This window comes from Chelonia mydas, chromosome 14 (genome assembly GCF_015237465.2).
Source record: "Chelonia mydas isolate rCheMyd1 chromosome 14, rCheMyd1.pri.v2, whole genome shotgun sequence".
Taxonomy (NCBI): Eukaryota; Metazoa; Chordata; order Testudines; family Cheloniidae; genus Chelonia; species Chelonia mydas.
Window position 1 is genome coordinate 8,887,641 of NC_051254.2, and position 12,704 is coordinate 8,900,344.

General features: G+C 46.1%; 1 protein-coding gene and 1 long non-coding RNA gene across 3 annotated transcripts in view; one reads left to right on the forward strand and one right to left on the reverse strand.

Moving 5' to 3' along the window:
• ERN1 (endoplasmic reticulum to nucleus signaling 1) overlaps nt 1-4,507 on the forward strand; it is a 62,287-nt gene extending 57,780 nt beyond the window's left edge. For both annotated transcript variants that reach the window (XM_037914295.2, XM_037914296.2), the window contains exons 18-22: nt 82-229; nt 770-897; nt 1,343-1,466; nt 2,081-2,148; nt 2,512-4,507. In XM_037914295.2, the coding sequence (XP_037770223.1) occupies nt 82-229; nt 770-897; nt 1,343-1,466; nt 2,081-2,148; nt 2,512-2,718 (675 nt within the window). In that variant the 3' untranslated portion in view covers nt 2,719-4,507. The remainder of the gene's footprint in view (nt 1-81; nt 230-769; nt 898-1,342; nt 1,467-2,080; nt 2,149-2,511) is intronic.
• A 1,302-nt stretch (nt 4,508-5,809) lies between these two features.
• Nucleotides 5,810-12,659, reverse strand: LOC122462828. Its single transcript, XR_006285657.1, has 2 exons — nt 12,190-12,659; nt 5,810-7,681 (listed from the first exon to the last, which is right to left on the reverse strand). It is a non-coding gene; the product is annotated as an uncharacterized LOC122462828 (long non-coding RNA).
• Between the last annotated feature and the right edge of the window lie 45 nt (nt 12,660-12,704).

Sequence of the window (12,704 nt, forward strand, 5' to 3'; positions counted from 1 at the left end):
ACAACTGACTTGTGAAGTTGACCCAAAGTATTGAATAAACTATATTGTAATGTTGCTTATAAACCATATGTTCATTTGCAGACATACACTGTGGACATCTTTTCGGCTGGCTGTGTCTTCTATTACGTGGTATCTGAAGGCAGTCATCCCTTTGGCAAATCCCTGCAGCGGCAAGCCAACATTCTACTCGGTGTTTACAGTCTGGACTCCTTAAATTCAGAGAAGCACGGTAAGTAGGTGGATGTGTTCCTACTCTGTTAAATGTAAAGCACTGCACAGTTTATTCTAGCTCCCAAAACACCACTGGAAATGGTCTGAGACCTATGAATCACCATGACCCCAAAGTTGCAAATGTGAAGTACAAGCACCTGAAGTAATTGTATGGGAAGCTCCTTTTCATAACTTAGAAGCCCTTAAAACTATTGACTTTACTGTCCTAAAGCGTATGAAATTCCGGGTGATTGCAAAGTTTTGAGCCCTCCAAGCTTTACTGTGATAGTTTTAAGAGGAATTTCATGTAAATCCAGGATGTTAAAAAGATTGAACTGACCTTTGCTCTTAGCTGTACTGATTCAACCCCAATGACTTTCTGGTGGGTTGCACAGACTATAAATCAGGGCAGGATTTGGCCTGTTTTTTGTAGGCTGAGCATCCAACTGGAAATTCTAAATCTCTGACAAACTCGAAGGTGTCGTGATGGCTTCTTAAAGACTGAAAACAACTTTAACTGTTTCAGACAATCTGGGAATAATCACCCTTTTTCTCGTAGAGGACATAGTCGCTCGTGACTTAATAGAGCAGATGATAAACATGGATCCTCAGAAACGTCCATCTGCCAGCTGTGTGCTGAAGCACCCATTCTTCTGGGATCTAGAAAGACAGCTCCAGTTTTTTCAGGTCTGTCTTGTCAATTTTTTATTTTGTCCAGGATGAAACATTCTGCATACGTTTTTAAAATCTTGTACTCTAAAACTTCAAGTTTAAAGTCTTTGAGATAGTTGCATGTAGAATCAGCAGTTGATGAACATGCAATGTAAGGAACAAAGAAGTGAGGTTGTGTGCTTAGTCAGTGCAGGTAAGAAAATGTCCAGCCCTTTGGAGGGTTTCAGTCCAGTGAGCATGTTGGGTTTTCTATGTTGAAAGAACTCTAGCAGATAGCTCCTGACTACCAATCCTATGTTCAGTCCAATTACATTGTACTGTCTCACAGCAACAAACAGCCATTTTTCAGGACACCCTTTAATCTGGCAGAGGGTGGCAATTTGTAATTGGGAGGGTGGGGAGTGGGTAGGAGTTGGAAGTAAAAATACAGCATTTGAAGGAACTTGAACATTTCTTACAGGATGTGAGTGACCGAATAGAAAAAGAATCTCTAGATGGTCCCATAGTCAAGCAGTTAGAGAGAGGAGGGAGAAAGGTGGTAAAAATGGACTGGAGAGAGCACATCACGGTTCCCCTTCAGACAGGTAACTGAGATTATATTCCATAATAATGTAAGGGAATTACAAGCTATTATCCCTAACCTGCATGTACAGGAAGGCAGCAATACCATTGTCTTTCAGATTTGTTACATGAGAACTTGGCCTGCAACTGAAGTACTGAATTGTTCTAAATTAAAAAGTACATATACGTACACCTGTGCACGCGCACACACACACATATATAACCCTATTTTAGAACTGAGTGACTTAAAACAAGCATGCAAACACAAAAAACAAGAGTGTGGCCATTTCAGGCCCTATTTTCCATTGTTTACTTACCAGGCTTTAGCGGTATTTACATTTTACTTTTTAAGAGCAGAGATGATACAGTTCAAAAATCATACGGGTCACACATGCATCAAACTGTTTAATATTCTGCATTGTCAATATGCCTCCTGCACTGATTTTTTTCCTTTAGTGTTTGAAAAAGGTTATAATACTTCAGATCCTGATGTACCTGGCCAGAACAGTACAAACAGCTCTCTCACGTGTTTTGGCTGCAAGTATGGGAGATAGCAACAGATCAGCTCCCTGGAGGACTTTGTACACATCAGTTCATTTAAAAAAAACAAACAAACACAGCCTATTTGCTTTTGCAGATCTTCGAAAATTCAGATCCTATAAAGGGGGCTCAGTACGGGATCTTCTGCGGGCGATGAGAAATAAGGTAAAGGGGTGTGTGTGTGAACCAGCATCAAACCACCTTAGAATCTGTACCACGTAAAACTTTTGCCACCCATACCTGTCATATTCTCCATGCCTATTTAGAAGTATAAACAGCATTTTAAATTACTTGAATGTTACCCTTTCTGTTTCCACCTAAACCATCTTTTTATTGGCTTATCTTAGGTGGTGGTCCACTTTACTGCCAACAATCTACCACTATAAACTGATACTTGTCATTTAGTAAGTCTTCTTTGGCCACTAAACTGCTTCTTGTTCATGGGGATCTCTTTAGTATGTTGCATAGAGGAAGAAAGTGAATACCCTATAAAGAATGCTCTTCTGTATCTTTTTTTTTTTTCCCTAGAAACATCATTACAGAGAACTGCCCCTGGAAGTGCAGGAGACGCTGGGCTCTATCCCAGACTATTTTGTATGTTATTTCACGTCTCGTTTCCCTTGCCTTCTCCTTCACACCTACCACGCAATGCAAATCTGCAGCCGGGAACGACTCTTTCAGCATTATTATAGTCAGGATTCTGCAGAGCAGAGACTTCCAGGAGATACCATTTGAGAGGGTGGAGATGGGGCTCCCTTCTCTGTGATGAACATTCCAAGCATAAGGCTGTGAAATTGGCCTACCTTTAGCAGGGACAAGTGGGATCATCAAAGAGTAAAATGTCTCTTTGAAGAAACCAAGCTTCCAAACGTGCCTTATGTTGTGTCTGCGCTGAAGCAGGAAAAGGACAACAGGAGCACAAGGAATGAGAGCTAACTTCAGAAAAGCATTGAACCAAGCTGGTGGAGTTATCCTAAGGCAGCTTTTAAGAAAGAAAGTGAAAATGGAGTGCAAACAGCTGTGTGTAAACATCATTCTGCTGTTGAACTTACTTACATTGTACTTGATTTTATAATTCATATATTTTACTGCACAGAATCAAACACAGTGACTGAAACCATATCGTTACTAGGCATTAGGATCTGGAAAAGGAGCCTTTTAGTTGTAGCAAACCATCCAAACCTGCTATTGCACTACTGCCATATTCTGCATTTGAAACAGTGTCTTAGATACAATACAGTGATTGTAAAGGGAATAATCTGAAAATATCCAAAACCTGTAAAGAGAATGTAATTTCTAATTAATCAGTGCAACCCTTGAATATTAGTCCCCAATTCTTGGGTAGATACAATGCCATCCGATACATTACCGATTGGAAAAATCAGTCAGTTCTATTTACTTCACAAGTGCAAGGCTGCATGCCATGGGGTTTTGAGAGATCAGCCAAATGTTCACAGAAAGGCAATGACAGTATTTGGCTTAGATCACAGTATTAAAAACTAAGGTATACTGTAATTTGGAGAAGCATATTCAGATGTCCGTTTCTAGTTTCTTTGTAGGAAAGAGGCCAGTTGGTATGTTGGATACAGTAACTGTCTGGCTAAAATTGTTCCTTTCTTTCTTCTTAAGAAGGTCTTCAGTTACTGAGCCAGAGGCAATGTGATCCTGTAGCGGGAAAGGGATCTAAATATGAATTGCTCTAAAGAACAGTGAAATTATGGACCACATTTTTAATTGGTGAATGAAAGTAGTAATAAGCAATGGAACCTGAGTTCCTGTATGTCTGGATTGATAATGATGTCCAAGGTGAAGCTTTTATATACATTTTCTTTACATTTGAAAGGATGCAGTATTCCTTTTCAGTGGCCCTAAAGCTGTGACAAGCATTAAATGTGTGAACAGCATTAAGAAATGCTGGGTTCTGATGTAATACATGTGTATTATTCTTTTACAATATATTTATTTAACATATTTATATTTATTTAATTTTTACTACAAAGTGGTATCAAATTTAAATGGTACAAGTATAAAGCATGCCAAATACTTTAAAAAAAAAAACCCTTCTAGTGTTTTCTGTTAACCACTTTTTAATAACTGGAAGAGGAAAAGCTATACTGCATCTTTCAATGGAACTAATTTGTCTGTTCTTGTTAATGGGTAAATCATGTGGACAGGGAAGCTTTTAATTTGTCTGACCGTGCCATTGTGTCGTAAACTAGTAAATTATTGATGGTTACTTGTGTGACTGGGCATTGCTGTGGGGTGTGTGTTTTTTCTTTTTCTAATGCAGTCACCTTTCTAAAGCTTATATTTGGGGGAGTTTCCTAGTTTTACATTGTATGAAATCAGATGTCAAGGTAAGATGCCAAATTGTGCAAGTTACATGTTTTTAAAGCTTGAAAAAATGGTAGTTTTACCTAAGATGATTCAAAGTTTATTTCATATTTTTATACCTCTAATGTACAGTTCTTTTATAATTCTACTAAATAATGACTTGTACTCAATAAATACAAATAGGTTTAGAGACTGAGGTGTGTTCCCCTTTTTTAGTGAAAATGGCTATTCACTCATTGCAGTCTGGGAAGATGGGTAGGACTAGAAAGGAAGCTGTGCACTCTCTGCCGCTGACCTTCACAGGAATAGCCTGGCTTTTGGGGGGGGAAAGAGTGTGAAAACCCGTGTTAAAGGTAACCAAGCAAAAAGGGCAAGGGGGAAGATTTTGCCTTTTTTTTTTTTTTTTTTTTTTTTAAACTTCACTGAGCAAGGCATCAGGTTTCTGAGATAGATACAGGGGCTGGGTAGGGTATGTTCATATTTACTCCTCAATAAAGAGCTAAAGGTAACCCCTGCTTGTGCCGTACTGTTAAGAGTTTTTATGCTGCAACCACTAGGCCAATAAACATTTGAGTGAGTCTGACATTCCATCCACCAGAGGGCAGTGGAGACATGCACAGAGAACATAGGAAATTATAGACGAATCATTAATTGCAGTGTTTTAGAAGCCTTGAAAAGCATTCTTTTCCTGCAATTCAAAATTCACTTAGCTATTGTACTAAAATCAGAGATGGGTCGAGAGGGTGTTTATTTTATCCACTGCTCCATTCTTCGTAGTGGTTCAGGGAAGTGACTTTGAGTGTGTCTATTGTTAACATGGGTTCAGTTCCATTTTGTGGTGATAGGAGCCCTGCTGTCAGTCACTGGCTGTTGCAACTGCTTTAAGCACTGTGTCAGCTTAGACCTGTTCTGGGCAGTTACATGACACTGTTTAGAAAGGTGTCGGCAGCTGGTGACCCATCTATTCCAGGATTCCTAATATTGCTAATACCAGTGCAGCAGAACTGGTGCCATGTTGCAAACTTTCCCAACTAGTGCAAACATTTCTTGGTCTGCAAGCACCTCTGAAAGTCATTCCTGCTTTAACCTCGGGAGACCTGGATTCAGCTCCCTGCTCCCCTCCACAGATTTCCTCTGTGACCTTGAGCAAGTCATTTAGTCTCTCTCTGTATCTCAGTTCCCCTTAGTTCTGCCCTTCTTCACAGGGATGTTGAGGATAAATACAATAAGATTATTAAGTGCTCAGGTACTCCTGTAATAGGAGCTACATAAGTACCTAAAATAGAACAATAAACAGATGTGCTCAGAGGCTAACTAAAATGATCTTTGTCTCAAGTATCCCCATCGCTTCGTAAGGCCATAAGAAAAAACAATGAGTGAGCACACACCAACATGGTGTCCATCAAAAATAGTCAGGGACAGATGTGGATTGGAGCCTGTTTGCCTGACATCTTCCACCTCCAGGAGCTAAAACAGAAGGTAAACACAAGAATAGCGTTGAGAGGTAGCCAATTTACAGAAGAATACATCACAAACAAGACTTGATTCTTGGAACACACATATTCAGAGACAGAGGGGGGGAGAATGACTTGTGTTGCAAATAAAGGTGCCAACTGTAAAAAAGCCAAATAAAAGCATCAGAATCTTTGACCACCGGTGACCGCTAGCCAGGCCTGCACCCTGAGGGTATGTCTACACTGCAGTTAAAAACACACAGCTGACTTGGGCTAAGATGCTCGGAGTAAGAGACTGTTTGATTGCAGCGTAGACATTGCAGGGCCAGGCTGCAGCCTGGGCTCTAGGACCCTGCAAGGAGGGAGGGTCCCAGAACTCAGGCTGTAGCCTGCACCTGAACATCTATACCGCAATTAAACAGCACCTGACCCCCGCGAGCCTGAGTCAACTGGCACAGGCCAGCTGTGGGTGCCTGACTGCAGTGTAGACCTACCCTGAAGGTCTTCGTGCCACACCCCTGCCACCCTTCCCCAAGGCATATAGGACAGAACAGCCTGACAGACTCTCAGTTCTCTTGCTAATTCAGGAGAGATGGGCTCCAAAGGAGCACAGATGGAGGACAAGCTGTGGGATCCACATGTGCAAAACATCTTGAAGAAACACTGTTACTACAAAGTCTAACTGTTCTTTCTTCTTGGAGTCTTTGTCTTGTGGCTTCTACTTATGATGACTAGGTAGCAGTTCACAGAATAATAGGAGAAGGGTCTGAGGAGTCATAGGCATGGTCTACACTACAAAGTTAGGTTGATGTAAGCTGCCTTGCATCTACTTGATTGTGCATATTTACACTCAAAATTTCTCTCCCGCCAACGTAAACACCCCATTATAGCAATGCAATAACATCAGTACCTCTGGTGTCAAGCCATGGTCGACGTACTGAGGTTGACTCAGTGTGAATGTAGACATTGCGTGACCTGTGTCAGCCCCAGCAGTCCTCTAGCAGTTGTCTCTCAATGCCCGACCGTGACTGCTCTGGTCACAGTTGTGAACTCTAATGCCTTGGGATCGCAGAGACCATAAGCCACATCTCCTTCAAAAATCCAACATATTTTTGAAATGCCTTTTTCCGATTACCAACTTCGGCAGGCACACCTAGCAGCTCTCCCTCGTGTGCAACTACCTGACCAACCATGCTGTCTCCATGCTCCAGACACACTCCTGTCTGGAGGAGATGAGGTATTGGATCTCCTGGGTACTGTGGGGAGAAGAGGCTGTGCGGGCACAGCAACAGATCAGCTGTAGACATGTGGACATCCACAGATTGCATGGAGGATGCAGCTGAAAGGGTATAATAGGGCTCAGCAGCAGTGCCGTGTGATGTGAAGGACTGCAGTTTAGCTAGTCCCAGTAGCTGAGCACAGGCAAGCCCAATGCACAGGAAGAATCTCTGGCAAGTGCGTGAATGCTTTTCCCATTGGTGCCTGACTCCCAGCTTAGGAGGATGGCAGGTATCGACTTTTCATTAATTTACTCTTACTAGAAGAGGTAGTGGTACAACAAACACAAGTAGAGTTGTTGTCTGCTTTTCATTCCCCTCTAGAGTTAGGCGGGGGCCATGTGAAGCAGTTTGTTTATGTACACAGGGATGTCCCTTGAGTCCTCCTGAGAGACCTTGATGGAACATTCATGGAGGCACTCTGCAATCCTCTCCTGAAGGATTCTTGGGACGGCAGCCTTATTTCTTCCTCCATAGACACTTCCCTACGTCACTCTGCGATGACTTCGTCAGGCACCATTGCAGGTAACAGGCTAGCAGCATATGGGCCCAGACGGCTTCGGGACACCAGCAGCAGCATCTCTGTGCTTTTGTTACTCTCAAGAGTGAGATATCGGCTAAAATCACCACCGTCTGTGGAAAACAGTGCCAGTATTCAGTGTCGTTGCCCTATATGTGTACCCATGGAAATAGGCTAAAATGTTATTGTTTCATGCAACTGAACAATTCCTCCCACACCTCTGCTGGGCCACACTCACCATGGCTGGGACTAGCGATGATGCTGGGCACAAGCACTCTGAAGCTGAAGTGTCAATAAGCATGTCTTGTTTAAAATTTAAGGGACTGAGTAAAGGGGGCTCCGAAACTTAACTTTTGCTTCCAGTTGTGACTATAGACATGATACCTGTGTGTGTCTTATCTGTAGCTGCTGCCATTGTGGCCTTGAGGGGGCCTTCCACCACACCCATGGAATATCTGAGCCAAATGAGGAGACGAAAGAAGAGGATACTGGAGGACATACTCTCTGAGAGCCTGGAAGCTTGTGCTGCATCAAACCGTGAACAGAGGGGCCTGGAGTTCCCTCTTACTGCTGCATGGCCAGAGTCGGAACGCCTGTTCCTCGGTGCTCTTAGCTTGCTATGTGTACTGTGTTTTCACTTGTTTTTTCCTTGTACATAGTTTTTTTTGTTTTGTTTTTTCTTTCTCTAGTTGTAATTAGTTATCCGTTCATAGTTGTTAGTTAGCGTTTTGGACTTTCCTTCCCTTTGCAGGACTCTTCCCCAGCCCGGGCACTATACCCAGGCAAGACAGGTTTAAGTACTGCGCTTCATGCCGTCACTCCTTCTCTGGGAGGGATTAGCACCAACGTTGCCTCCACTGCTTGGGCAAAGACCACATCGCCGCTTGCTGCTCCATTTGCTGATCGTTCCCGGCTCGGGAGCTTCGCCTCATGGAAGAAGCGATGCAGCTACATGCCCCTTCGGATCCAGTGCATTTAGTAATGTTGTATTACACCACTGTGGGTTTGGCTCTGCTGGCTACAGTCTCAAGCTCAACAGAGTGAAAGCTCCCTCTGCCACTTGTTTCAGATCTAGAGTCTCTAGGAACACATGAAGACGAAGGAAAGTAACACATACATTCACTAGAACAACTTCTTTAATAAAATTGCTAAAAGTTACCAACAATGAATATCCAAGCACAGGTAAATCCTACTATATCTATGCACTTATTATAGCTATAGTCATACTCATATCCTCCTAGATAGTATTAGGGTTTGCTGGGTCTCTCATGGATTGATCATCAGTAGACGGAGGGTTCCTGCTGGACTTTTCCCAGGGGGAGCTCAATTTTCCCAATCTGGGCACCCTCTTTTATAATGTGATTCTGACTATACCTCATATCCTGTGCATGTCTGTGAAAGTGTCAGCCTTCTTTTCCCTAATTGTATTGTGTCCCCTGAGAATATTGGGGTACCCTGTTTTCCATAGGTTGTGTATAGTTCCTTTTATTCTCAGCACTGACGCACAACCTGTATCCAGTGGTTAAGGAACATGTTAAAAAAAAAAAAAAAAAAAGTACCTCTAGGGCATTTTGTAATCTAAAATTAATCTTGCAGCTAATTTTTTGCAATACCACTCACTGCTACAATTTTTAATCTTGTGGCATCAGGTTATTCTTCGGTCACTTACTTACATCAAGCGTTTCTTAACTCTAAGGGCTAATCTAAACTCTTACTGGCCTCAGGCTGTAGGCCTTGTGTTTCAGCCCTGCTTACTTAGATACCTCATACAGACTCGTCTCTTCCAACTACTAACCAATCTTATACTTCTATAATCCTAACATTATACCACCCACAATAAATGAATGATAAAATAATTGGCTACAATAAGAAAGTCAATGGAGAGCTCCATTTTAGCACCTCCTTTTACTTACTTACCCACCCACGCATTCCAGGTGGCAGCAGGGGCTGCATTCCTCCCCCTACCACTCCATACTATGGGACAGAAAGGAAAACCACAGCTTCACCTACACTGGCCTGCAAGAGCCATGGTTGCTGTAGGGTAGCCGAAATGGCCCTAAATGTTCTTTCCCCTTGTTAAATTCTTTTCTGTTAATTTATTTCAGAAGTTTTTATTGTAGTTGGTTTTTAGATGCAACTTAGCACTTGTGCACTGGTTTTGGTACACAATAAAAATCTATTTTTTTTGGAAACATGCATCTTTATTACTTCACAACAGATGCTGTGAAATGACTAAGGCTATTGAAAGCATGTTATTGTGCAGGCTGATGGAACGCAGAGGAGCAGTGACAAACTGTGTAATAATTATAAAGGTACAGCAAGCACCACAAAATTAATAGGTGCATTAATAAATGTATACCAAGCACCACACAATTCCTATCAGCCCCCAAACCGTCTGGGCCAGGTAAAGTACAGGCCTCCACATTAAGGAAAGTCTCTTTCAATTTCAAGCACTTCCTCAGCCACATAGCACTGTGTTAAGCTCTTTTAAAGCTCTTGTATCTGACTGTTTGAACTCAGAGGCCCTCTGCCCTGGCTGCACCCTTCCCCCACCTTGCCTCACAGATCTTATGCAGGACACAACAGACAGCTATAACCATTGGGATATCTTTGGTGTTCCTTAGACTGGATCGGAATGACAGCGTCCCTTCAGCTTACCAAAAGCATGTTCAACTGTCCTTCTGCACCTGCTGACTGACTCTTTCCTTGGTGCGGTCGAGGTGGCTGGCGTGGAGTTTGATGAGTGAGGGGAGCAGGAGGTAGGCTGGGTCCCCCGGTATTACTGTTGCCATTTCAACACTGCCCTTGGTAATCCACAGGTCAGGAAAGAATGTTGCTGTTTGTAGCTTTCTGAACAGCCCCTGTGCTCTTAAAGATATGCGCCTCGTGCAATGTCTGTGACCAGCCAACGCAGATGTTGGTGAAGCATCCCTAGTGATCCACCAATGATTGCCTAACCATAGAAAAGCAGCCCTTCCTGTGCATGCACACTGTGGCAAGGTGGGCTGGTTTCAAAATTGGCATACGTGTACCAGCTATGGCCCCAGCTCAGTAACCCCATTGCTGTGAATCCATCCATTATGTCCTGCATTTTACTGAGCATCACAGATCTGCATAGCGGAAGGTGATGCATGGCCCTGCACACTTGCATGACAATGGTCCCCACTGTGGCTTTTCAAACGCCAAAATGATTGCCCACTGACCAGTAGCAATTGGGCATGGCAAGCTTCCGAGTCCCAACTCCCGTCTCGACTGTCGGTGCAGCTGTCATGCTGGCATCCCTGCGCTGAAGGCCTGGCGTGAGCGCAGCACCCCACACCAGGCCCCTGGCCTTTCCCTTCAGCCATTGCTCCTCAGCCCAAACCCACCTTACGCGGTGAGTCCCACCGCGCTGCTCATGTCTCGGGCCCAGGCGTGGCACCCAGTTTACAGCTGCTCTGTGAATGCCCCCAACCCCCCACGGAACCGGTTTTCGCTGTGGCCTACAGCAGCGTGTCCTCTGGGAGCCAGTGGGGTGGGGGGGCTGTGCAAGAAAAGCAGGCATCTGCAGCGCTGAGAGGCTGGTGGGGTAAGCAGACCCGCTAGCTCAGCCCACAGCCGTGACTGGGGGGGGGGTCTTTAAACCCAGTCCGGTCGGTGCAGGCGCTTCCCCAGCACAGTAACTGGCTCCCATTACAGGGCGGCTGCATGTCTCCCGGCCGGCGCGAGAGGCAGGGTAGCGAGGGACGCAGCAGCTTTGGGAGCAGCCAGGCGGGTGCGAGCCGAGCGCTGGGACCAAGCCAGGGGCCAGGGGCGGGGCAGGGTGCCGACCATACCCCTGGGGGCGTCAGGCTCGGGAACAGGCGCAAGCTGGGCGCTGAGCAGCGGCTGGGAAGCGCAAGTGAAAGCCGCGGTGGGGGGGGGCGGTCTTTTTAGCGCCGAGATATTTATTTTTCACTGCGTGGGGGAGGGCGTGACACGGAAACCAGCTCGGCAGCCACTTGTCTCGCTCCCCACCCGCCCTTCTGGGCGCGTCAGAGCCGGGCCAGCCCGCCGCCGCGGGGTGCTGCCCAGCCCCGTGAGCTGCTGCAAACCCGCGGCCGGCCCGCGGCTCCTCGGACTGGGCAGGCGGCTGCCCGGCCTCCCGCGGGACACTAGGAGACGGGTGAGGCAGCCCCGGGCGCTGGAGCTGCAGGGGGCCTTGGGGAAGCGTCGCCCCCGCCCTGCCGGGGCAGTTGCTGGGCGACTCCCTGGGAAGAGTCGCGCGGGGCCGTTCGGCCCGGCCCGGGGAATTCCAGCCCGGGGGCCCCATTGCCAGAGGCGCCCAGCCCCGGCACATCGTCCCTGGGGGCCCAGCCCGGGTCTCTCCCCGGTGCCTGGTCCCTGGCAGTCAAATGGCGGAACCAGGCACTGAGCACCGTGCCCGCGGGGGAGGGGGCGGGTGTCCCCATCCGCTGCGCCAGCCCTGGGCATATGGGGCGGAAGGGGGCTGTGCCCCGGGCTTTGCTGCAGGCTGGGATTTTCGGTGGGCCCGTGGGCTGCTGATGGTGACATTGGGGGCTGGGCTAAAGGCCATTAACCCCCCCCCCCTTGGGCTGACCCTGACCCCAATTCGGGTGGTCTCTGGAGCCCATCCCCTCACCTGGCAAACACCCCACAAACGCCTCCATTTCCACGCTCGAGCTTTGCTGCCCCCTCGTGGCGAGCTTTAGCCAGGACTGTCAAAAATAACTTTCGTTTCCTCAAGTGCTCTGGCTGCCTTGTCAGCTCCCATTGCGCGGCCGCCGTGGAATTAACGTTCCCACTCTACTCCCGCGGAAAGGGTCTCACCGCATCAGGCCCCCCACCGTGGGGCTGCGAAGCGCTCAGCTAAAAAGAATTTTTTTTTAAGTATTTGTACAGCCTTGGAGTTGCTTTTGCAAAATAATTCGGGGGAGGGGTGTGATTGCATAGATAGCAGCTACTCATCGCTCTCTCACAGCTGTTCCAGGGTCTTGCTGTTTACTTAAATGTGTGCATTTGTTCCCCATTCCTTTTTAAGCCCCTATCACCAATCTTTCCCACCCGTCCCAATAGCCCGCTGACCCTTCTCCCCTCTCTCCTTCACAGGAATTGGACCATCCTTCTCCAGTTTTATACTCACCTCTCCATCTACTC